Here is a 27,244-nt window from a genome sequence, read left to right on the forward strand (position 1 = left end):
TTGCAAGGAGAATAGCGACATTTTACATACAAACTCACAACGTTTACGAACATGACGAATAAGTAGGAAAGTTTCGAAGAGTCGATGTTAAAAAGTGGGGTTTCCGTGATCATCATGCATGTAACTGCGTCGAAATATCGGGATCTTGACAAAAATTAATTTAAGTATAAGTTGAAAACGTCTTTGAAAATGGATAGGTAATTATTATGACTCCCATAGAAAAATACGAGAATTTTCTTTATGGATCTATTGTCGCCATTCTTAGTATTTCACCTATTTATTCACCTGACACCTACTCTAAATTTTATCAGGTTAATCAGGTATGCAAGTGTATACATCGTAATTGTAATGTAACACTAGCTAACACATTTGGGCACTCCCTAAACACAGTGAACCATAAAAGACTGATAGGGTAAACATGTGCAACCCATATAACGGTTCCCATCATTGCCATGACATCAACGCTAACCGGGAAACTTTTATTAGTTTCGATCTGGCGGGAATATAGAAAACATACCGCGGAAATCACTTTCGGTGTAAACGGTCTATTATTAGTTATTTGTTATACAAGGGGGCAAAGTTGTATTTTAACGCGGAGTGTGGAATGGAAAACGAGCAAGTGAAAGGATTCTATAGTTGAACCGCGAGCGAAGCGAGTGGTTCGAGAATAGAATCCTGAACTTGCGAGTTTTTTAACACACGAGAAGTAAAATACATTTGCACCCGAGTGTAACACAAAACTTTTCCCCTCACTATTGCGAGGAAACTACAACGCAAAAAATGCGTTTATCACTGCTTCCAGTAGTTCCACAGGTGGTAAATCATCTGTATTACTAGATTCATCTACTTTTATCAATTTTAAAGCAGTTAATTTGACTTTATTCAAGGTCAAATTACTTTACCCACTAGTGGATAAAATGCGTTTTTACCCGCTGGTATTGAAGGACAAAACACGTGTTACCGAGCTAGTGAGGGGAAAAATATGTTATCGACCTAGTGTTGTCATCTGACCTGACATAAAATGTGGGGGTAACACCTGTGGGGTTCGTTTTCTGTGCTTACACAGAAGATTATAAGATTACCTATCGAAAGGTGACTAAAGTCGGCTTAAGGACGAATAGCAACTAAAACCTACTTACTTTTACAGTGTACCTTATTGACCCAATTTAGTATCGTGTCGATCGATGCAAATTGCAAAATAACAGATTCAATCCTTCAATTTATAATTTCAATAATTTCCCATTGTATTTGTGACAATAAGGTTATATGTATTCCAAATGGCAGATTATCTTCAATTTTATACCACTAAATTCCATTCTAAGCTATACAATCTGCATGCTCCATATTTTTACAACGGCCACAAAATGGTATCGCCCCACGGGATCGATTCAAACACCACAACACAAGACGTTGCCGCTCCCTCGCCGCGCTTGACGCGAAACTTGCGGGGTCAACGAACCACCAAATCCTGGATACATGTGTATACCATACCGAGCTTAATAACAGCTTACGTCGTTATTTTTTGTATTATCTAAATTGGTATGCTTGCGCTGTGCGTGGCCGTTTTTAGCTAATGACCGTTTTAATAAACCTAGGCAGTGCCTTAGGCACGCTATATTAAAGTTCGTTAAAATCATCTTAATGTTGAACTATTTATTTGTGGTCTAATGTTCATTAAAAGGGCTTAAATAGGTACACATTCCTTTCTTATGGGAATTTAAATGTCCCAAGGTTTCTCAATAGGTGTCTACTTTTAATCCTTAAACATAATTTTACAACACAGAAAGTACGGCTATGTCTTAGGTATCTACTACTTATTTGTCATCAAATTTTATTCGGTTACAACCATACACTACATCGGTGTCGAATATTCTTAAAGGAAGCCTTGGAATACGAATTAGGAGCACCCTAAATGTAAAACAATAGAGTCGATGATTTATGACTAGAAAACTAAGCCGCTTGTGGTTTTTATGCTTGATTCATATCGTAAGTGTTGATTACTTTACAGATCTGGAATCTATTCTGTCCCCACTTAGCGCTGACTACACGCATCAGATAATAATGGGAGATTTTAACACCGACCTTATGAAAAATAGTCTCAGAACGCGTAAACTAAATAGTATTCTAGAATCTGCCGACCTTTCAGTACTTCCACTTTTGCCTACTCATCACAACACTGACACATCAGACTCCTGGTTGGACCTAGCTATCGTTTCCTGCACTGAACGAGTCACTGTGGTTGGCCAATTCTCAGCCCCTGGCTTTTCGCGCCATGACCTTATTTATCTGAGTTATCGTATTCGACCCCTAAGTTGCATCGTGTCTCAGTTCAATTGCGGAGTTTTGCGAGACTTGATAAAGAAGCCTTAGAGCGCGATTCTCAGGCGGCTGACTGGTCTTCTGTCATGTCGGCGTCGTCTGTTGATGAAGCGGTGGCGTCCTTAAACGCAATGATCCTAAAACTTTTTGATAGGCACGCGCCGATTCATACTGTTAAACTTAAACGCCCACCTGCGCCTTGGATCACCAAAGCTGTCCGTGTTGCGATGACGCGGCGTGATCGTGCGTTCCGTAAATTTAAGCGTGATCGTTGTGATGAAAATTGGTCGGCTTTTAAAGTGGCTAGGAACAGGTGTAACCAGATGGTAAGAGCAGCGAAACGGAAACATATTCATGACAACATTGCTATGTCGTCCTCAGCTGAAACTTGGAAATTTCTAAAATCTATTGGAGTGGTAAAGTCCAACAACAGCTCTAATAACTTTCCTCTTTCTACTTCTTCGTTTTCACTAAATGACTTGAACGTACATTTTGCCAAACCTTGTTCATTAGATCCTAGTACTAAAGTTAATAGTATTTCACATATTAATGCCCTGCCTTGTAGTTGTAATAATACTTTCTCTTTCGCCCCGGTCACAGATGATGAAACTCGAAAAGTAATAATGTCTATTAAATCTAATGCTGTTGGTCACGATGAGTTAAGTAGGACGATGATTCTGTGCATCTTAGAATGTATCCTCCCGGTTATAACTTATGTTATTAACCTTTCCATGTCTTCTGGGGTTTTTCCTTCTTTATGGCGCAATGCCTATGTTATTCCACTAGCTAAAGTTACAAATCCCAGTACAATTAAAGATTTTCGCCCTATTTCCGTTCTCCCCTTTTTGTCAAAAATCTTAGAAGCTACAGTTCATCAACAGTTATCTCATCACATCTTCTCTAATCAGTTGCTTTCACCTCTTCAGTCTGGATTTCGTCGTGGCCACAGTACGTCTACCGCGTTGCTTAAGGTAGTTGAAGACGTGAGGGTCGGTATGGACTCTTCACTGCTCACAGTGCTGGTCCTTATCGACTTCTCTAATGCATTCAATGCGGTAGATCACGATTTACTTCTGGCTTCACTTAAGCACATGAAAATCTCATCATCTGTGACTGATTGGTTTACTTCCTATCTCCAACACCGCCATCAGTTAGTTCGTGCTGATAAATCTTCTTCGGACTGGTGTGAACTGCAATCTGGGGTTCCACAGGGCGGCATTCTCTCCCCTCTGCTTTTTTCAATATTTATAAATTTCATTACTACCAAAATCAATTGTTCTTACCATCTATATGCCGACGACTTGCAACTTTACACTCAAGCTAGCGTGGACGATCTAGATCAAGCTGTCGCCAATTTGAATGCAGACTTGGCCAACATTTCTGCCTGGTCACGTTGTTTTGGCATTGCAGTGAACCCTGTTAAATGTCAGGCCATCATTCTCGGTAGCCCACGCTTGCTTTCTTTGACTGACACCAGTCAATTGACCCCTATCCAGTACGAAGAAGTAGTGATACCTTTCTTGCCGAAAGTAAAGAATCTGGGGTTGACTATGGATAGCGGTTTGACTTGGGACCCTCAGGTGTCTGATGTTTGTCGTAGAGTGACGTACACTTTAAGATCTCTCTATAGGTTTAAATACTTTCTCCCGTCCTCCACCAAGACCCTTCTGGTCCAAGCCCTTGTTCTGCCCATCCTGGATTATGCTGATGTGTGTTACAGCAATATCACCCAAGCTTACTTATCCAAGTTCGATCGGTTACTCAATAATTGCATCAGGTTTGTCTTTGGGCTCCGAAAATACGATCATATTTCAACTTTTCGCAAAAAACTGAACTGGCTTCCTATTCGTGAACGTCGATCCTTGCGCATTCTCTGTACCTTATTTTCAATATTATTTGATCCTTCAGCCCCAAATTATCTTCGATCCAATTTTAAATTTGTTACCCCGCGCTCGGGCACGGAACTCCGAACCTCCCGTAGTCTTCAACTTATTGTCCCCCGACATCGTACAGGTTTCATGTCAAATTCGTTCACCATCCAGGCAATCCGGCTGTGGAATGATCTTCCTCTCACCATTAGGCAGGCTCGGAACAAATTCGCCTTCAAGCGCATGCTGCGTAAGTATCTGTTTGATAAGGTTCGATAGTCACCCTCAATGATCTTTCACAATGGGTATATTTTATATTATATTTATGTATTGTATATTTATATACCTATTTATGTATAATATCAGGTCTATATATATTTAAATGTAGCATATAAGGATATTGTTTGTATCTTAAATTCTTTTCCATTACACGCTAACTATACTAGGACCCTGCACCTACTTAATCTTTCGGTTTAGCCCATGGTTGACTGGTAGAGAATGCCATCTGGCATTAAGTCCGCCATTTGTACTTTTTTATATTGTGCAATAAAGTTTAAATAAATAAATAAATAAATAAATAAGTACTACGTGCTCGACTTAAAAGATTAGTTTTTGAACACCCTAATAAGTATGGTATTACGTGCAACTTACCATTATTTTTTAATCAATTTGTTCTAAATATAGACTCCATTCTCCATCTCAATTGTTCTTCATATTTTGCACGTGGTCATTGCATCTGACACGCTTGGAAAGTTTTACGACTGCTAAGTACTATACTAAGCACTGGTCAAAATGTAAATTTATACGTGACATGAAAATAAATGGCCCCCATTTTCGATTTAAAGATACATATTCATGAGACGGAACTGCGGCGCCGATGTTGGTCTAATGGTGCCGAAATTATGTGATAAGTCATTTTCTAATGCAGACGGTTGATTTGATTGCCGCAACTGTCCAGTCAGTGTCTTACCTTGGTCCTCAATGTACCTACTTACAGCTAACCACTTCCTTTTCTTCGTACCTCTGTTTGGCGTTCTATCGTTTCCATATCTAAATTGGTAAGGCCATATCTTGAAAACATTGTATGTGGCACGAGTTCATGCGATTGCCTAGATTGGTGGTAAACTACAGAGCAGCTACTTAAACTAAAAGATGGTTGCCAATTAATAAATCTCTTCTCCCCTCACTAGCTCGGAAACACGTGTTTTGTCCTTTAATACCAGCAGGTAAAAACGCATTTTATCCACTAGTGGGTAAAGTAATTTGACCTTGAATAAAGTCAAATAAACTGCTTTAAAATTGATAAAAGTAGGTGAATCTAGTAATAAAGATGATTTACCACCTGTGGAACTACTGGAAACAGTGATAAACGCATTTTTTGCGTTGTAGCTTCCTCGCTATAGTGAGGGGAAAAGTTTTGTGTTACACTCGGGTGCAAATGTATTTTACTCGTACTTCTCGTGTGTTAAAAAACTCGCAAGTTCAGGATTCTATTCTCGAACCACTTCGCTCGTGGTTCAACTATAGAATCCTTTCACTTGCTCGTTTTTCAATTCCACACTCGGCGTTAAAATACAACTTTGCCCCCTTGTATAACAAATAACTATTATCCTTGCGTGGTCGTAGTCAGGCCAGGAGACTCGTGGCGCGTGATCAATCAATTGATCGTGTTTGGGTGTAAGGGAGCATTTTGCTGTCGCCATCTCTGCCTACCTTTAACAAATCAAATAACATCTTGCATTAGATATCCCGCATCGCATGATGGCCATATATGCTGGTATGAAAAAAGCAGACAGGGATCGCAAAACCGGTGTGGCAAGACGGACGATATCGTGTTTTATTTATTTTCTCAAACCTGTAAACGGGTCGGCATATATTCTAAGTCGATTTAACCGAAACATCCTCTAGAAATAACTTTAAACGTGACATATGTTGACCGTTGAGAATCCATTGGGTTATTTAGCGACATCGCTGTCGAAATGCAGGCGAGAACGGGCGACAGACCTTCGACGAGTATAGCGGTGACGACATTTCTGCTTCATGCGACGCGGGGTCAGATCTTTTCAAATGTGATGTGATAAATGAAGTCATTCACATATTAGGATCATGTATCTTAGGTATTATTAAAATTATAGGAAATAAATAGACCGAGGTATTTTGCGTCTAGGGAATAATGTGCACCAGATTGAAAAAGATTTTAGATTCACAAATAGGGTATAGGTCAATAGGGTAAGGCCGGTAAGGTAAACATACGACTTGTTTAGTGTGGATAGTTTCTACCTTCGCCAAACAGAAGTTTAGCATGACAATAACCCTCATTCATCATTCGCTGTAGGTAGATAATAGTCATTAATTATAATTTTTATAAGATAAGATACAGCGGGGCAATTGTCGACTAAGCGAAAATTGTAAGTATTGTAACTTATCCATTTTTGCCATTATTACCTACACTATGATGTTGAGTTCGACAGTATCCACTGAACACGCCTATAATCCTATATACCATATAATAAAAAGAAATAAAGAAATATTATAACCGGTGGACACTCTATTTAATAATGCAAACATTGTAAAACACGAAAAAAATGGATCTGTTACTTTTGCTGGCTGTCGAGATTTGCCCCGCTGTACAGATACGGCCTAAAGACGATGGTCAACTCAGCGAAAAAGTCGCTTGCAGCGAAGTTGAGCACCATCTATGCGTTCTTTGTATAATTATTCCTATACACGAACCTTACTGGTATATTTAGCTGTCACTAGATGGCGTTGGCGTCATTGAATACAGAAAAATACATTTTTGTGTTGATTGCAATCTTTCATTTGCTAATTTCGCTTCCATCCTAATTATTTCAAAGACACTTTAACCGGTTTTTGAAGTATTGAGTTTTTTTCTTAGCCACATTTTTCTTTTCATTTCTATCAGGATCAGTCTGAGAATAAGTTCAAATTGGTGTCACGGAGTGCCATTTCAAGCCAAGACGCTAAAAAACACAAAATCACGTCATTGTCATGGCTGGGATTTGAACCCGGGACTTAGGAGCGCCCGACTCGTTTGCGCCTTGCGGTCTCGCCACTGGGCCATGGCATCATTAACGAAGCCGGCGAAATTTACTACCACTTAAAGATCATTCGATAAACATGCCAATGGAATAAGAACCTTATCCGAATGCAACAACCCCAAATTGACGCATGCCTCATTACTGTAAATTGGCAATACGTTTAATTTTACCAGTATTCCGTTTAGTATTAAAACGTTAAGAGGGTAGATTTAAATTTTATTCACACCATACAAAATTATTTTTCTATCAGACTTTTTCGTTGTTCGTCCTTCGTTGCCGCTTACGTCCGAATTAATTGCGTTTTGAGTTATATTAGGTTTACTCATATTATAATAACGATGAGTTCTCATTCCAACATCGACATGATAATGAGATCGCAAATAATTGCCTTGCACAAAGAAGGATTTAATAAATCAGAGATAGCAAGAGAAATGGGTGTAAACGTAAGTAACTTTTTTAATTTTCACTTTTCCTTACAATACATGAGTTATATGGCATTTCTTTGTTTTATACTTTTCTTATTTTTATTATGAAACAGGAAACCTTTTACCTACTTAACATTTTGTGAAATAATAACATATTTCTTTTTATTTTAGACCATTTCCTTTAATTAATGTATAAATGCAAAATTAGTATTCGCCATTTTATATTGTTGTTTTGCTAAAACATTTGAGTTTAGTAAAATCAACTCGAGCTAGACATTATTATGTGATGATAATAAGTATAAATATTGTTACATTGTTTCAGCGTAAAACTGTTAGCCTGTGGGTTGACAGGTATCAAGGGGAAGGATCTCTGTTGCATCGGCCTAAATCAGGTAGACCATGCCTAATAAACACTGAGCAACGTCAGCTAATGGTGCAGGAGTATGAGCAAGATGGCTTCAGGCCCACAAGGCATTACGCAGGATTGTTTGGCACGAGTGCGCGCACTGTTCGGCGTGCGCTTCATAAAGAGGGTCTCCATCATCGCAGACATGCCGTCAAACCTTTGTTGACTGCTGCACATAAAACTGCTAGGTTACAGTTTGCTCGAAAACATCTAGACGACGACTGGACTAACGTTATTTTTACAGGTTAATAATTTACCTACTATTTAGTGTTTTTTATTACGTCTGTGTTTGTTTATTTCTCCATTTTATGGTAAAATCAAATTAAACTGGTAAAGGCTCTTTTAATTCTTCTAATACAGATAGGTAGCAAAATTTCATTTTATCCACAAGAGTGTAAAGTAATTTCATACAATTTTTAACTTGATATCCTAAACTGGCTGGTAGAATTTAACTACCTATGATATTGAATCACAAATATTGAATACTGAAATAAATTTATTTCATTTTGTTTCATGTTTTACAGTTAGGATTTTGTTTGGGTTGGTAAAAATTTGTGTGTGTCTTTTGGTTGAAAAGTTTGTTTAACCTTCGTGCGTTGAAACCCTCGCAACGCTCAAGATCCCACTTTTGAACCACACGCTACGCTCGTGGTTCGCGGTTGGAATCTGTCGCTTGTTCGGGTATCAATATTGGCACGTGCGGTTAAACAACAACTTTGCCCCCTTGTAAATCAAATGACTGTTTTACAGATGAGAAGACATTTAAATCGAGCCAACACGGACGGTTGAATTTGTGGCGTCGAAACAATACGCGGTATGATAATGAGCATGTCGTGCCCAATATGGAGTCAGGTCGCATCACCGTGAACATGTGGGGTTGGATGACTGCAGCCGGTCCGGGAGAACTAGTCAGGATACCTAGCCGCGCAAATAGTGACAATTACGTGGACGTGTTGGAAAATACGATGTTACCTACAGTTCGAAACGTGTATCCTGAGACTGAATTGCCGGTATTGTCGTTTGTGCAAGATAATTGCCCGATACATTGTTCGCGTACTGTAAAGGAGTGGTTTGGTCAACACAAAAATGACATCAAGGACATTCCCTGGCCTGCAAGGTCACCCGATTTAAACCCAATAGAAAATTTATGGGGTGTCATTGTCCAACGATGGGACAATCAAAACGAAAGAACACCGGCAGCATTGGAAGCACATTGTTTAAAAATTTGGGACAATATTCGCGGTACCGATTTGTGTCAAAACCTAGTTACGTCAATGAGATCCCGTTTACAGGCAGTTATTAATAACGAGGAGGTTACACAAAGTATTAGTGTATCATCTTATAAGTAGTGTTTAGTGAATTCCGTGTTAAGTGATCAATAACAATAAAAAAAAAATTGTGGATAATAATGTAATTAAAGTGTCATTTTATCAAAATCTTAACTAAGTAAGTATGTCACGAGTCACGACAGTAGAATTCAAATTTATACAGTGTGGAAAAACTACCCAGTTTTGTTCGTTTTCTAAAATAAAATAATATTTTTATTAGGTAAACTGAGTTTATCTACTTATATGAGCGCATTCCATCCAAGGCCACTCTGTATAAATTGTTATCTACGCTACAGCATAGTTTTTTTTTATTTCTCTATTTAACCTGCAGTGAAGTTATGTCGTTATGATATAGATAAGCAAATACTTTACTTAATCAGGTCAGTAATATAACACTTTCGAGGTTTCAGCTGGCAAATACGTAAGATATATAGAAGATCGGATTCTCGATTTATCATATAATTATAACTTGTTTTAATTTCAAAGCATTTTTTTGTATTTTTCAATAATACAAATAATCTTTTTTTTTACATCACCATCAACTCTGTTTGTTCCCTGCTATAAGGGAGAAAGTCACAATTTTCTAATGTGGCTTTCTATAGAGAAGGGTCCATATTATGCTTCATGTGCAGTAAGGTCTGAATTTCTGTTAAAATTTTAGATGAAAAGGACCTTATTACATTTACATCACCAAGTCTATTTAGGCGCGGAATTCCATTTTTTTCCTTGTGTAAGTGTTTTTCTAAGTTTAAAAATAATTTTGATACACAATAATTTGTTTAGTTCTGTTGACGTCAACAGTGCACATGGTAGTAAATATATTTTCACCTTGGGCTTTTGAATCTTTCACTACGCTCAGGCAAATACCTTCGTAGTAAATATTTAAAATTGCTTCTTTTATTAATCAATATTCTGTTATAATACTTCGTTACATAGCAGTCCGATCTTCTATTTTAATACCTATTATTTTTATTGTGGTGAAGCTTCAATCCTTTTCCGTTTTGCGGAAATGCTACTTAAGCTTTAATCTCAATAAAATGTTAGGTGCTTGCCATTTTGAAGAACAGCCCTATTATAGATAGTTGATGGCATAATTTTGCTAATCAAATAAACTGATTTCTTCAATTGATTGTCAGCATGTGTAATACACAGAGACTAGCAAGGTAAACATACTATATTGTTAAGTTAGATTCCTTCTGTCGGTTTAAAAATATTCAACTAGTAAAATATTTATAGATGTAATGTAATAATATAAATAATTATGCCATTAAGTATAATTAAAATGACTTCTAAATAAAGGATTAATAATAATAAGATTAATAAGTGGTTTAATGTTTATGAATTCCTAAGGAGAATCCAAAATACGAGTACACCCAATAAGTAAGTATTTAATAACCGTGAAAGTGATTTTATTTACCTAATTCTTGGTTATTTTTATCACTAGTATCGTATAATGAATTAATGATAAACAGTGTTGACATGGCTAATAATCGAAACACGATTACGACAAAAATTTAACTATTATTTATAAATGTAAAAGCAAAATACCTATTTGATATAATAGGTAATAGTAAGAACGGTAATAGTCACATTTCGGCGCATTTAATGGTCTAATGCTAAAACTCGAAGTATTTAAGAAACCCATTGTGCCCGTTATCGGCTATTGATAAGGCACTTTTCTAACTTAATAATACGATACTACTCTCCTGGCCGATTTCGACCACGGCGACTGTTTCAATCACCACCACCTCAACCATCCATCCGACCATCTATTTCGTTGGTGCGAACCCACAAATACCCGTGCACATGACGGGCAGCAAATAATATGTATTGTATAACTTAGTAAATTATCATTGTTTCCAACCGGCACAACGAACTTTGCTTGACCAGTTTTACCGCTGCAATTATCAATATTATCATGCATTTTTTACTAAAGGTTAGGTTAGGTAATTGTGAAGAATATTTTTATCAGTGTGATGTTTGTTTCGAGAATTTAGTGATGCCGATAATTTGTATAAATGGCTTAAGTCTCAATGAGTCAATGGCACTTAAGACTATTATAAGTGAGCAAGTGGTCACATACCCACTAAGTCATAAAAGTTGCTACACTGGTTGATAAGTACTACGTAAGACCACAGATTATAACAGCTCTTGCTATAAGATATTACAGATGACTTCTAATGGTATATAACTATTATTATTTGGGTAAATAATATTACGTTATATGTACTCCATTTATATTATTATTCAGAAACGAAAATTTGATTTTTAATTCGTTAAATAAGTCCGTTTGGCCAGCAACGCCATCTAGGTAAATATTTGAACACCTTATTCAATCCGACCGCAGGCACGTGCATGCGATAATCGACCTAGTGGTTTCCATGCTGCTATGGTCGCGAGTGTACCTTATGCGGACTTTATTATCTAATTTTTTTTTTTTTTTTTTTTTTTTTTGACTTAGTAGATAATTGGACGTAGCATCCACCACATACAAGACTTACAATAAACGTAGGAAGTCGTAAGTTTCAAACAGTTGTGCCCAACCGAGTAAAGTTGGTGTAGGACGGAGAATCTGCTGACTCGCCCACTGGCCTGTTGCACTCGTTAGGAAATAGAAGTTGCAATGCAAGCTCACTCGCAATGCCAATTATGTATTCACTTCCCAGACCTACTGTGAAATCTTTTTACTATGTACAGTCAACCAATCTGAATCCTAGGCCACTGAACCCTTTCACAGTAATTAAAAGTCAAACGAATTTCTTATATTATAGCAAAATAAAGCACGGTGTCAATACGACAGGGTTCTACAGTGGCCAAGGATTCTAATTGATTTACTTGTACATCATAGGGAACGTTGAAATAATCATACATATCAATTGGTTTTACGATTATACAGTTTGATTTTGGAAGGTCTATTAGGTAGAACATAGTGGCCTTGCCTCTTTAATTAAGATAATTACAACGTTTTATACATTGTCGCAGAGACAATTAATACTTACACTTTAGCACAAACTGCAGAAACCTCATATATTAATGTCACAAAGGTCCAAAATTACTCTGAAGTTAAATTCTCAAACCGACGTATGGTATGGTATACTGACCGATTGATTACGCTAGTTCTATTAATTGTATCCAAGTAATCAAATCAACTGACTATAAATAGTTAAATACTGTACGTACATTATCGTGTTAAGTTATTTAATCTAACTAGTGAGAATTGGCCCATCAACTCGGCAAGAGGCAGATACTGCGCTCGTAGTTCAACTAAGCTTTAATTAACGTAGATTAACATGCGGCTCTCAATTAGTTACAGCTTAATAGAAATGTTCCAGTTTATCTTTCTTAATTGATTTGTTTAATCTATGGGCCGATTTAGGTCAGCGCCCTTAGGTTACTAGAGAAATAACCTAACCACAAAATTAAAATTTTGATAAAACCCCCGACCGCGACATAGTGGACCGATTTCCATGAAACATGGCTAAGAACACTCCCAACTAATTGAGCTTTCAAAACAAAAAACTAAATCTAAATCGGTTCATCCGTACAGGAGCTACGATGCCACAGACAGACGCACACACAAACAGACAGACAGACACGTCAAACTTATAACTTTTTTGCGTCGCGGGTTAAAAATCGTTGATTGCATAATAATTGATGATACTTATACCTAAATAAGTACCATTTGTAACTTATATCTACTCTCTCTCTTTACTTACTCTACTCTATGGAAGTACTCAGATGTCAGAGAAATAGCATCCGATTCGAAGTTTTATGCTTGTATAGATGTACGAAAAACGTTTTAAAAGAACATCGCGGTTCTTCGAAAACTTTGAAAGATTTACTATGTTATATTTGTAAGCGTATTGAAAGCGTTTTTACCTAAATTTACCTCGCACAAAACCTAAAAATTAAATTATTACTGGATAAAGAGGCGTGGGCAAGAGTTGTTCATAGCTGCTTGCGTACCGTACCGTCGTTTCGTCACGCTCGCTGCGCACTGTCATTCGTGTATGCGGTGGAGAGTTGTTGACTTCCATTCACAGGCCTAAATTTTAACGATTGTTTCGCACCATAACGTATTGCATACTTATTATGTGGCTTTCCAAGACTAAAGGGTCCTATTGCTCTATCTGCAATCTGTAATAAGAACGATTTTCTATTGGAATTTCCGAAAAAATCTACCTATTTAATAATAAAACTACCGTGAGACACTGACATATTATAAACATGTAAAATCTGCGTCGCGATACAATCGGCATCGCGCGTGCTCAATGAAAACGATCCTCGTTACGGAGCGAAACATGTCGATTGTCGAGCGACCTTCGACAATTTTACGAGAGTTACTCCCCGATTTTACATCTTTAAAATCTACCTATATCCTTAGAGTGGTTTTGGACAGCGTCCGATGGATCCTATTTGCTATTATTCTACGGCTTCTCTGATGCGTCAAATAATTTTTAGAAAATGATCTAATTTCATATTTTTAAATTAAAGGAAACATGGAAAAATTCGCACCTCCGGCAGGAACCTGCGACTTCTGGCCTTGCCGGGGCCAAAACGCTCCTAACTGTCCCACGGAGACCTGCTGGATGTTTGCGAATCTATCCATGCCTTCCCTCAATTTGTATTTTTTTTATTAAGTAGAAGAGTACCTACACTGCTACTACGGACCTCATTCTCACGGGTTCGGATAAGATTCGAATCGGAAGTAGTGTGAAACCGCTCTTAATGCACTGTAAGCATAAGGAGCTTTTTGTGTTCGAATAGTAATTTAGGTGTACGAGACGCCCGCAGCAATAAATTTATAGTCAACAGTTAACTATGCGCTGACATGAATAGTGTGAGGTAGATATTAAAATTGTGCTGACCTCAGTACCCTAATAACTAGCGTTGTGAGCTAAAAGCTGCTTTAGTGGTATTTTCTAATTAATAAAGTTTGTTTAATTTCATGGCACTGTAAACGTAAACGTAACCGCAAACAAACATTAAGTACCTATCGTTGATGGGCAAAAACAAAACAATCTAATAATTTAGCTACCTACTAGTACTATTACGTCATACTACCGACTAAATTAATTGAATTGTAATAAAAAAAAAAAACTAAGCTTAACTCACTTCATATTACATCATTACCACACAACACACCATTATTTATTAGTAGAATTCTAAAATTAACAATTGAGGTGAGGCGTAAATATACTTAATTTGTGTGATGTGATTGGTGGCAAATTACAAGTCAAATGGTAGGCATATACATATAGGAACAGCCAGGCAAAAAGAGTAGAAATGGAACAATTTTTCAAACCTTCGGAAACTTTCCATACTTTGTATGGACAATTGTATGGATGGAAACTTTCCATTTCATGAATTTAAATTCTTAGTTGGGGAGTTTATTGAAAAACCTTAAATTTTTTGACCAAAGCATGAAACTTGGCACAGTTGTTCCTTATATCAAAATAAGCCGATTAAGATCGGGAGCCTTCGGGAGCCTCCCCCCTGGGGCCCGGGAGGGGGGGTCAAAGTACCGCTTCACCCGGCTTGGTTTGAAAAATTCTAACTTACCCCGTTTAGTTAATAGGTCATGTTTGGTATCGTTTTCGAGTAAATCAATAACGTAGAATTCGTTTTCAGTACTAAAATTATCATTTAATGGTAAATAAAATAAAATAAATTAAAAAATTTGAAATTTTCATCCATGATTTACAAATTGAAGTCATCATAAATGACAAACTGTTTGCTTTTTCTATAAATAAAAAATATGACATGATAGCCTATTTAATATAGATTATAAAAAATATAATTTTTATCCACCTTTACTAACGTTAAGTTCCACAAAAAAATTACTTTAAGACGCGCGGCGTCGGTACGCCGCGTGCGTAATTTTAAAATGCCTTTATTTTAGAAACTCTATTAGACCCCGTTTAGCTATTAGGTCATGTTTGATATCGTTTTCGAGTAAATCAATAACGTAGAATTCATTTTTGGTACTAAAATTATAATTTAATGGTAAGTAAAATTAAAAAAAATTAAAAAATTTGAAATTTTCATCCATGATTTACAAATTCAAGTCATCATAAATGACAAACTGTTTGCTTTTTCTATAAATAAAAAATATAATATGAAAGCCTATTTAATATAGATTATAAAAAATATAACTTTTATCCACCTTCACAAACGTTAAGTTCCACAAAAAAATTACTTTAAGACGCGCGGCGTCGGGACGCCGCGAGCGTAAATTTAAAATACCTCTATTTTAAAAACTCTATTAGACCCGGTTTAGCTATTAGGTCATGTTTGATATAGTTTTCGAGTAAATTAATAACAAAGAATTTATTTTTGGTACTAAAATTATAATTTAATGGTAAATAAATTAAAAAAAAATTCATCTATAATTTGCAAATTCAAGTCAACAAAAATGTCAACCGTTTGCTTTTTCTTTAAATAAAAAATATGATGTAAAAGCCTATGCGTATGTCACCAAACACCCAGACAAGTTTGGTGGAAACTTCCTTCACGAAATGCTTGGTGTCTGATGACCATGGTCCAAATATTTCAAATGCAATTGCCGCAAATATGTAGTTGTTTTTTAAAAATGCATATTTGCGCGTTTAAACTGGGCGTTTTGCAGCAGCAGTCCCTGGTTTCTGGGCCGAGCGTTAGACGTTGGACGGAGCCAAGGTATCCACACAGGTCACGCCCCACGCCAAGGGTCGTCCCAGAAACCAAGGCAAAAGCGAGCAACCATCAGGCCGCTTTCCGTCTGCTGCTGACAAGCCGACAGGTTCGAGGGTTGTCGGTATGTTCGCTGTGCCGAGAGCCTTGCGGATTAAATCGTTAAGTGCAGTGTGTCACAAAATTCGGCCAGCAATAGACTGGCAGTGGAGTCCGTGGTGTCCTAATGCGTCGGCAGCAAGGGTGTGGTTGGCATGTCTTTAGCCCCAGTCTTAGACAAATGGCAGTATATTATGAAGTAAGGCAGCCTCGGAAGGAGGTATGTTCTCCAAGTGTCGATCTTTTTTAGTAAAGAGGTTCTTCCGGCACTCATTCACTGTTGCGTAAGGACCCTTGATCTGAAACAATATGTGCATTGTCATTTTATTTAAACAGATTCTGCAACTATCAAATTACAACATTTTGGTGGATCACCTTCACTATTACACATTTACCTATCATACAAAATAATTACAAACTTTAGTAGAATCTGATTAGCCTATCTATGATATTGCTCCATCTCGTAATAGTTTGAAGCCTTGGGTGGCCATGTTTCTCCCTTGTTGATCGTTTCAAGCTGCGTTTATCGTACCTATCCCATACTATGTCTAATCTAGAAACGTTTTCTTTTGGCTTTGAAGCTTAGCCAGGCCACTCAAGGTGTCAAACTATTACAAGATGGAGCAATATCAGAGGCAAATCAGATTCTACTAAAGTTTGTAATAATTTTCTATGGTACGTAACGTAAGTGGGTAAAACTGAAGGTTACGTGATCCACCAAAAAGTTGTAATTTGATAGTTGTAGACTCTAAAATGATAATGCACATATTGTTTCAGACCAAGTCGTTGCGCAACGGTGAATGAGTGGTCGAAGTACCTACCTCTTTAGGTACCAGAAAAGATCGACAATTGGAGAACATACCTCCTTCAGAGGCTGCCTTGGATCAGCATATACTGCGCACAGTGTACCAGGGGCCCATTTCTCGAAGCTACAAGTTACAATTTTCAACTGGTTGTCAATGTCTAATATGACAAGTTGGAAAGAGACTTCCGCTTGTAACTTGTAACTTTCAGTTTTGAGAAATGGGACTCAGGGCGTTCTTGTTTGGAGTCAGGCGTTGGTGCCACACCAAAATTTGCCAAGTCCGTCTTCTTGGGGATGGAAGGAAGAAGGAGACGAATGGGTACCACACTGGTCAGACAACACTGAAGTGGCCAGTATATGCTTAGAAGTTACAAGATGTAAATGTAAATCAGGTTGCAAAAACCGATGCAACTGCATAAAGAGGGTAGAGCCTTCTTTATGCAGTTCCATATGTACCCAGCTATGTTTCTGTGAAGGGAATGTATAGTATGAGTATGAGTATGAGTAATCTGTCAATTAGGACACCACAGACTAAACTATAAGTGCTAACTTTTCAGTGTTGGATACTCTATGGCAGTTCCGACTCAATTATAATAAGCTCATTATAATTGACTTTAGTTAACTATAATAATTTCAAAAATAGAACTTCATACAATTTCTATACTAATTTGCGATACCTAGCAAATTTTCCTGCATCTGAAACACATTTTTTTTATCTGTCGCGTTATCGGCCAATCAGAGACGGTTATTACAAACAATTGGTTGCTAGGTAATTCGATGTTGATACAACGGTGAACGACTCTATTGACATTAATTTTAACTTGCATGAATGGTGATACATATTTCCATCCATTGATGATGAAGATGATGACTCGTAGAAAAAGTATTGTATACAATAGTGATATAATTAAGCTTTTCACTCTCGTACCGTACTACACATGGTACTCGACTGAAAAGTTTTGTATTATATCACGATTGTATAAAATACTATTATATAAATTTCTTTCAGGATTCACTACAATGAATAAATAACAGGTACAGTCGGTCTTTAGATCGTGTGGTCCGACCCGAGTGTTGCCGTTGTCGACACCAGAGTCAATAATAATGAATCTTTTTCTATTTATGCATTAACACACCTCTGACACTGGCGATCAAATATATGAAAGAGGCGCGTTCCCCGCACACAGTCTAAGCTCGCGTAGGTGAACGCGTACTATCCTTTGTGAATAGGCTTTAATATCATATTTTTATATTTATAGAAAAAGCAAACCGTTTGACATTTATCGTGACTTGAATTTGCAACTCACAGAAAATTTTTTTTTTTTTTTTTTTTTTTTAATTACATTTAACATTAAATGGTCATTTTAGTACCAAAACTAAATTCTACGTTATTAATTTACTCGAAAACGATACTAAACATGACCTAATAGCTAAACGGGTTCTAATAGAGTTTTTTAAAATAAAGGTATTTTAAAATTACGCTCGCGGCGTCCCGACGCCGCGCGGCTTAAAGTTTTTTTTATGAAACTTAACGTTAGTAAAGGTGGGTAAAAGTTATATTATTCATAATCTATATTAAATAGGCTTTCATATCATATTTTTCATTTGTAGAAAAAGCAAACAGTTTGACATTTATGATGACTTTAATTTGTAAATCATAGATGAAAATTTCAAACTTTTAATTTTTTTTTATTTTATTTACCATTAAATTATAATTTTAGTACCAAAAATGAATTCTACGTTATTGATTTACTCGAAAACGATACCAAACATGACCTATGAACTAAACGGGCTATGTTAGAATTTTTCAAAGCAAGCCGGGTGAAGCGGTACTTTGACCCCCCTCCCGAGCCCCAGGGGGAGGCTCCCGAAGGCTCCCGATCTTAATCGGCTTATTTTGATATAAGGAACAACTGTGCCAAGTTTCATGCTTTGGTCAAGAAAAAAAAGGTTTGGCCTCTTTTTGTCGATAAACGTCCCCACTATTATTTACTTTGAAAATCTAGACTTGTGATTGTGATTCAGATTATCTGGTAAGTTGCACCATAATGCCACCATCTTTCATCTTAAGGTCGGAACTGTTGCTAATAGGGCGCTGTGAAAGATTATTCTAGATCTTAACGGACCACATTGTTGCGAGGCCGAATGACAAAGACAAAGTTATGTCGCTATCTAAACCAAATGCTAAGAGTATTATCCGACAATCCAAAGCGGAGTTCCTCTTAAAGCCAAAGGCGCAAAACGTCTCAGAGAGGCGCAATTTTGTATGAATCAAAGGTGCGTAAGCGTGATGATGAAAGAACGTCTAAGCACTAGGAAACCGAAGGACTCGTAGTGGCAAACCACCAATGCCCATTAAGGCATCTCACCGCTGATGACAGAGTTAGTTACCCTAATTAACTCTTAGTGTCATAGAAATAACTCTTATTGTTGTAAAAGGCTTAGAAGTCGGGAAGGTAAGCACCCTGTGAAGTCTAAATAAGTACCCCAAAATATACTAAAGATCTAACAACGTGAGAGCATCATTTAACTTATTTCATTCCAAGCTTTGCTCTTCTACAGTTCTGCAATCAGAGTCGAACTTCTCGACTTTTCAATATCTGTCCAAGTCGGCCATTGCTGCAATTTGCTTTTCTCTTCCATGCCTTGCCTTGGCCCTGAACTGAAGCTCAAATCCGACTGTTATCAGTTCTTGGCCTTTGGCCTCTTTTGATTCATCACAGCCATTTGTTCTTATCCTAGTGAACTCCTCAATGAACACGCCGCGCAGGAAAGCTTTAGCCTCGCGTACGTTTGGCCTATGAAAGACAGGGGCTTATTTTAGAATCCCTCATTAAATAATAGGAAAAAATTTCGCGCTCGCTTCGCTCGCGTTTACTGTTTCCATCTGTTTTATATACATGTGACATATTTTTGTTACTTAAATAGTCAAATGGTTGTCACTGTGACGTGTCAGACGGACATAGCGTGGGGGTCGATTTTGCGCCACGTCCGTAGGAGATTACCCACCGCCTCCCTACACGTGACCCCTGGGTGGTGCTAAAAGCGCAATAAAACTGGCAACCGTACTGTCCTAGAGATCTCACGGTTCGAATCTTACTGTGTTCACCTACAGTGTAGGTGAACACAGTAAGCACAGGAGCATAATGATAGTGTAGGTCCTACACTATCATTATGCTCCGATATGCTTCCCAAATGCCCTCAGCACTCCCCAGTGCTGACACAAATGGCACTTCTCAGTGCCCTCAGACAAGGGACTTAGGACCATCAGTCCGTGTCTGCTCGTTAAACATAGAGAGTATAAGTTTAGCTAAGACCCAATGCCTGACTAGAATCGCAGTAGAGAAAAAACTGGACGTAATTTTGCTGCAAGAAACCCATGCAGCCGACGCGTCGCAGCTAGCTCGTCGAGGTAACATACCCGGCTTCACGATGATTGGTGCCACCTACCATGCTCAATATGGCACTATGTCTTACGTAAGAAACGCACTGGCAAGGTCAACTAACTTAATAACAAATACCATCGACATCGGAAATATAGCACGCACAGTTATCCAAGTAGAAGGCATTAAAATCTGCAATATATACAAACCCCCTAACAGCACCTGGCCTAATCCAGCTATACCCAGCTTAGGCCACCCATCAATAGTAGCAGGCGAACTCGCGACGTCGCAGCAAAACTGAGAACTCGAAACAGCATACTGCAGAACCTAACGGGCATCACATGGGGAGCTTCAGCGGGCTGCTTGAGAACAACTGCTTTAGCTTTAGTCTACTCCACTGCAGAATACTGTGCCCCGACCTGGATAAACAGCGCTCACACCCAAATCGTGGACAGCCAACTTAACCACACCATGAGACTAATTACCGGTGTATGAAACCAACTCCTGCACACTGGCTACCGGCCCTCAGCAACATTATCCCACCACACCTCCGATGCCGTCAACACCTCCACAAAGAAGTTGAGAAAATCCGTGCAACGCCCGATCTACCTATCAACGCAGACTTAAACATATTCAAATCGCCTAGACTTAAGTCTCGCAACCCTCCAGCCTTGCTTGCGCACGAATTCCCAACTGACTGGAACGTCCAAACCACCTGGATGGAGGAGTGGTCAGCAAAAGGCGCAACGTCAGATCTATTCCACATCGAGTCCCGTAAATTTCCAAGTGGTTTTAAAGAAACGCGTCGTGTCTGGTGGTCTCTAAATCACATACGAACCGGAATTGGTCACTGCGCCTATCTGCGGAAAAAATGGGGTTGGGCTGACACTGAGAAATGCGACTGCGGAAACCCTAAACAAACTGTGCACCACATCGTTTTCGAATGCCCCTTAACTAAGTACAAAGGGCAACCCTCGGACTTCAAAAACCTCACGAGCGACGCTATCGACTATTTACGGAATGCTAAATTTAAGTTGTGATTTGCATGTAAGATTGTAAACTTGCCATACGATAAATAAATTTAATAATAAATAGCGAATCTATAAGGATGGCGTGTTGGCTTCGGACCCCAAGACAAGGGGGCGCCAAAACTGTATCTCGCTCTACCCTGATCCAGTGTGCGGGCCGGCGCTGAGTAGGCGAGTCATATTTCCTACTTATTGTGTGAGCGACGTGAGCGTCGTGCATTACTCTCATGTCTAAGATTAACGGAGTACGGTTCTTAAGAAGTGAGAAATTTATTGTTGCATTTGATAGGTAGGTATCAGAGGTATCGGATATTAAAACTTACTTGTTTTATGAAAATAGTTATTAGTCTTTGTTATTGTACTTGCAGTCGTAAATTAAATATTAGATTAGATCGTCATTTTATACTCTGGTTCTTTTGTTTTTTGTCATGGTTTTATGAATAAACTCAATAAACCACATTGGGTGGAATACCTCAGGGCAATATGTTAGGCTCAAAATTATTTGTTCTCTGTATTAATAATCTTTATTCATATATCACAAGCATTTGGTGCTTTTTGTTTATAAATGATGTTGATGACTCCTATAAAGTGTTTATCCTTTTATATTGTATTGTTTTCAAAAGTTTAAAAACGGGAAACTAGGTATAATCAATTTATCAACTCTTGTAAAATGATCAAAGCTATTACTTAAGGTATGGTAATGGTAGCGCTTCTATAGTATCGTCAAATTGCGTGACAAAAATTAAGTAACAATTGTTTTGCCCCTGAGACAACCTTGATATATCTCTTGAGGAAAAGTCTAAATGTATCTCAAATATATATCTCCCGTAGGGAATAACTATTAAGTACCACAGATTAATAATAAGTTACTTGCTATTACTCCAACTCCAGTATGGGGTTCTTGCACAGGTTTTCATAGGGTCGGTCAGTCCCTGTAAGACCTGTATCACACATATTTAGTGTGCTACGCCCGGATAGTCCCTCTAGAAAGTCCCTCTCTTTTGTTTCCACAAATTCATTTGTAAAGGATGGAATTAGACATTTGGGAGCAATTGGACATAAGGGCGACACAGGCGGACAGAACTGCAACCCAAGACGGAATGGACTGCTAGTTGCATTGCATGCTCAAAACAAGACAAACATTAGACATTTACAAGACATAGTTAGCCTGTTATTCGGAGGCGACAATAGTACGTGGGCGAATCATGTAAATAAAGAAACGTGTCCGAGATATAGCGCGGTTACGAACGTGACATAATGTAAAGTGGCTATTCTATAGTGAGTCATACCTTAAAGTAGGTACATATGTGTAGCAATGTTAGTAGGTGAGTTCTTCCGACCGCTATGCAAATTTACCACCGGTGCTATATAGGTACTGTAAGTTTATTATTTAGGTACCTAATCTTTTATGTACCTATATAATTATTTTTAGTATTAGAAAATTCTTACTATTAGCTATCGCAATAATTTGTCCAGTGTATTTTGGTATTTGTTTAGTCACCTTATATAATATGAGGATGAGGGATTAATATAAGTATTATATTTACACCCGAAATCGCAAAATAAAATTTGGCTATCGATATTATCTATGGGACAATAAACTTTTGTATCTAACTCGTCTTCAAAAAGAAATTTTATTAGACAGTTGATAAAATAGGTATCACAAAAAATGTCTCGACTCGACAGGTCTTTTATTACGCACTTTCATTGAAGACACGCATTGCTGACGCGCCTTTTCCGGTTTCAGATGCAAGATGTTAGCGGGCAGCTGAGTGGACCGACGCTAGAAATCTGCCAACATGAAGCAAATCGACAATAAGAACTTGAATACGCTAAAATGCGTGCTCTTCTGTTTTCTAGCAGGTAACTCGACTTTCATACTTAATGGATAATTTATTTATCAAGACAATTCGATTTCAATTCGATCATAATTTATCTATGAAATTTTGCAGCTCACTGTGCGTGCGAGTAGGTACCTATATTAATGAGTTCAGACTAGCGTTGTTTTAGGGCCCATTTAGACGGTACGAGAACTCGCATACGAGTTTTATTACATTGCGGTATTTGATGGCTGGGCTGCCTTGTATGTAACCTCAACAGCCCGCAATGTAACTAAAATCGCATGCGAGTTCGCACGCCGTCTAAATCAGGTCTTACTCACGTAGATATATACTTACACCTATCTCAAGTATCTAAGGGTGGACCCAGCAACTTTTATAGCACTTGCCCTGGCGGGGTTATCAAAATGTATAGAGCCTAAAGTACTCAGGCGTATAAGCAAGGTCGCGCGATAAGTGATAAAACATCTGTGGCCCATTTCTCGAAGGTACAAGTTACAATTTACAAGTGGTAAGTAGTCACTGTCAAATATGACAAGTTGGAAAGAGACTTCCGCTTGTAACTTTCAGCTTTGAGAAATGGGCCACAGGCCCTCTCTATCGCGCTTACAAATGGTACGAAAGGGACGGCCTTAAGTTTTATCATTTATAGCGCGACCATGCTTACCTGCCATGACAGGATAAATAAATAGAACTCTTTATTGGCACACCTCAATAAAAGATAAAGCTAAGAAGAATAACAATAGGATAGTTTTTATCAGACAATGTCAGTGGCTGAAAATATGTAGTATAAAAAATGACTAATTACCATGTACCTACCTATTACATTCTTCCGTTGAAATCGTTTTTACTTACTCGCGAATAAAAAAGATCACGTGCCATTAAATGGACCATGACTCGATTAGTTTTTATAGGTCCTCAACCACTATAAATAGCTGTACAGTCATCCTTGGCCTAGGAACACTCATTCATGCAACTGATATCATTTTAATGAATAAATCGAATTGAATTAACAAGGCGACAGTCATAGCCGTGTAGGGATCAACTAAGTAAAAGTAGGTAATTATTGCAATATACATATTTGCTCGAACTGCGGATGAATAATTTTACAATACAATAAAATACAAATATTCTTTATTGTTCACCAATATAACAAGATTACATCACATAATTTTAATTAACTATGGTAGACAACAGGCGGTCTTATCGCTAAAGAGCGATCTCTTCCAGACAACATTTTATTTATTTTATTAAAAGTTAATAATGAGCACTATCACAAATGATAGGTACAGTAAGCTGCGAAATTGCATGGCAATTTATAATTTCTATAAATGAATTGATTGATAAATTCACCATGCCCTCAATGTACTATCCGCTACAAAAGTGGAGAAATTGATAAATTAATTCATTGATAAATTCACCATGCACTTTTGCAACTGATAGTACCTACAGCTCTAAAACACATTGTAGATTATGTAGGTATGTAAATTAGGTATCTAGTCAGGTTCGTCTCCAACTCGATGTTACTAAATGAACTGACACTTTGTAGATATGTGACGTATATCCTACTGGTTGAACTGTATACACACTTAGCGATAAATCGCTCAACGCCATAACTTTAATTGCTTTAATCCACCTAGAACATCTGACAGTCGGGAGTCTCCTATCCCGATTCGTCGATAAAAAGCGGTGGAGCGATCGACGCGACAGACTTGCACCGCAACACAACTCAAGTAAAAACGCACCGCGATCGCATTCAAGTCCTATATTATACTACCTTTTTCGTTCAGCTCGCAGAATAATGCACGCAGTCTCGCAAGCTTCCATCTAAGGAGCGGGGCTCAAAGAACCGAATGATTTAGGGACCATTCACCTCGACCTGTATTGCGACGTTTTATGTCACGATATCTGTTATTCCTTTTCATGCCGTATAAAAGCGCGTTTATTGCGAACTTTTTATGGCAGGTATACGGCAGGTAAGCGAAGTAAAATTATCTGGTTCAAGGCATTTGGACTTTGGACTAATGTTGTGACAGTCAGATGAACTATCAGCATTTTCATATTAAAACTTTATGGCACTAGTAAAAATATATTTTTCCCCTCACTAGCTCGGAAACACGTGTTTTGTCCTTTTTCCCCTCCCTAGCTCGGAAACACGTGTTTTGTCCTTTAATAGCAGCGGGTAAAAACGCATTTTATCCACTAGTGGGTAAAGTAATTTGACCTTGAATATAGTCAAATTAACTGTTTTAAAATTGATAAAAGTAGGTAAATCTAGTAATAAAGATGATTTACCACCTGTGGAACTACTGGAATCAGTGATAAACGCATTTTTTGCGTTGTAGTTTCCTCGCTATAGTGAGGGGAAAAGTTTTGTGTTACACTCGGGTGCAAATGTATTTTACTTCTCGTGTGTTAAAAAACTCGCAAGTTCAGGATTCTATTTTCGAACCACTCGCTTCGCTCGTGGTTCAACTATAGAATCCTTTCACTTGCTCGTTTTTCAATTCCACACTCGGCGTTAAAATACAACTTTGCCCCCTTGTATAACAAATAACTATAATACCAGCGGGTAAAAACGCGTTTTATCCACTAGTGGGTAAAGTAATTTGACCTTGAATAAAGTCAAAATAACTGTTTTAAAATTGATAAAAGTAGGTGAATCTAGTAATAAAGATGATTTACCACCTGTGGAACTACTGGAAGCAGTGATAAACGCATTTTTTGCGTTGTAGTTTCCTCGCTATAGTGAGGGGAAAAGTTTTGTGTTACACTCGGGTGCAAATGTATTTTACTTCTCGTGTGTTAAAAAACTCGCAAGTTCAGGATTCTATTCTCGAACCACTCGCTTCGCTCGTGGTTCAACTATAGAATCCTTTCGCTTGCTCGTTTTTCAATTCCACACTTGGCGTTAAAATACAACTTTGCCCCCTTGTATAACAAATAACTAATGATTTATGATGCTAAGGGTTAAAAAAGTAAGTTGGTATTATAATTATTGTATTTCCTAATATTAATACCTAAGTGCGAAGTTCTATAGTGACACCAATAATAGTTGGATCAAACATTTTAGAACTGTCATATTCACAACCTAAGCGATGGTAGGCGTTCATGTTGAACGCTAGTTAGGCACGGTTCTGACCTTGTGACTGACAGAAAAGTTACAAATGCCGTGACATCATGCAAACGAATTGTAACTCCCCAGCCGGCCCAGCCGAAGTCACAATTTATTTGAGAGTTTAGTCTTTGAATTTTAAAGTGCTCATACTCATATACTTAAACCCGTTACAGGAGTGGGCTGCATATTCCCGTTCCTGCCCCTGCACATGACGGAGGCCGGCGCAGGCCTAAGCCGCGGCGAGGCGCGCCTGATCTCCGCCGTGGCGCCCTGTGTCGCGCTACTTGGACCCGCCATTCTGGGACACCTCATTGATAAGTTAGTAATATCTTCTATTCTGCAGTATTGCGTCCTTATGACCAGTTTGTAGAGAGATATACTCCCATTGCTGCCCCTGCACATTATGGAATATCGGCGCGCGCTCTTCGGGCCCGCCATACTGGGACACCTCATTGATGAGTTACGGCTCAGCCACGACATTGGTCTAAGCGCGACAGCGGTGAGCGGCGGCCATACATTGGAGCGAGACACAGCGATGGGACTTTTCATTCGCACGTATGGCTGCCGCTCGCCGCTGTCGCGCTTAGACCAATGTCGTGGCTGGGCCGTTAGTTCTATTCTATGGCTTGTATAGTAGGTACAACAACAGTGTTGGAGATCTGTCCTCGTTTTTGGCACTGAACATGACTGCGGCCGGTGCGTTTAAAGCTCTAAGCCGCAGCTACAGTCTGTGGCAAAAAAGAGTAAAAATCAAAAAGGGATGCTAACTACGATGTTGCCACTTTTAAATTTGTACCCTTTTTGCCAGGCAGCAATATCGAATCGGCCGTGCGCGCCGTGGCGCCCTGCGTCGCTCTTCTTGACCCCGCTACACTGGGCAACCTCATTGATAAGTT

The 27,244-nt window shown here is 38.3% G+C and overlaps 1 protein-coding gene across 1 annotated transcript in view; it reads left to right on the plus strand.

Annotated features, from left to right (window-relative positions):
• Positions 1-27,244, plus strand: part of LOC125228664 — a 50,661-nt gene that overhangs the window by 4,965 nt on the left and 18,452 nt on the right. The window contains exons 2-3 of the mRNA XM_048133318.1: positions 23,140-23,255; positions 26,522-26,666. Coding sequence (XP_047989275.1) covers positions 23,192-23,255; positions 26,522-26,666 — 209 coding nt within the window. The 5' untranslated portion in view covers positions 23,140-23,191. The remainder of the gene's footprint in view (positions 1-23,139; positions 23,256-26,521; positions 26,667-27,244) is intronic.

The sequence above is a fragment of the Leguminivora glycinivorella genome, chromosome 8 (genome assembly GCF_023078275.1).
Source record: "Leguminivora glycinivorella isolate SPB_JAAS2020 chromosome 8, LegGlyc_1.1, whole genome shotgun sequence".
In the NCBI taxonomy this organism is placed as follows: domain Eukaryota; kingdom Metazoa; phylum Arthropoda; class Insecta; order Lepidoptera; family Tortricidae; genus Leguminivora; species Leguminivora glycinivorella.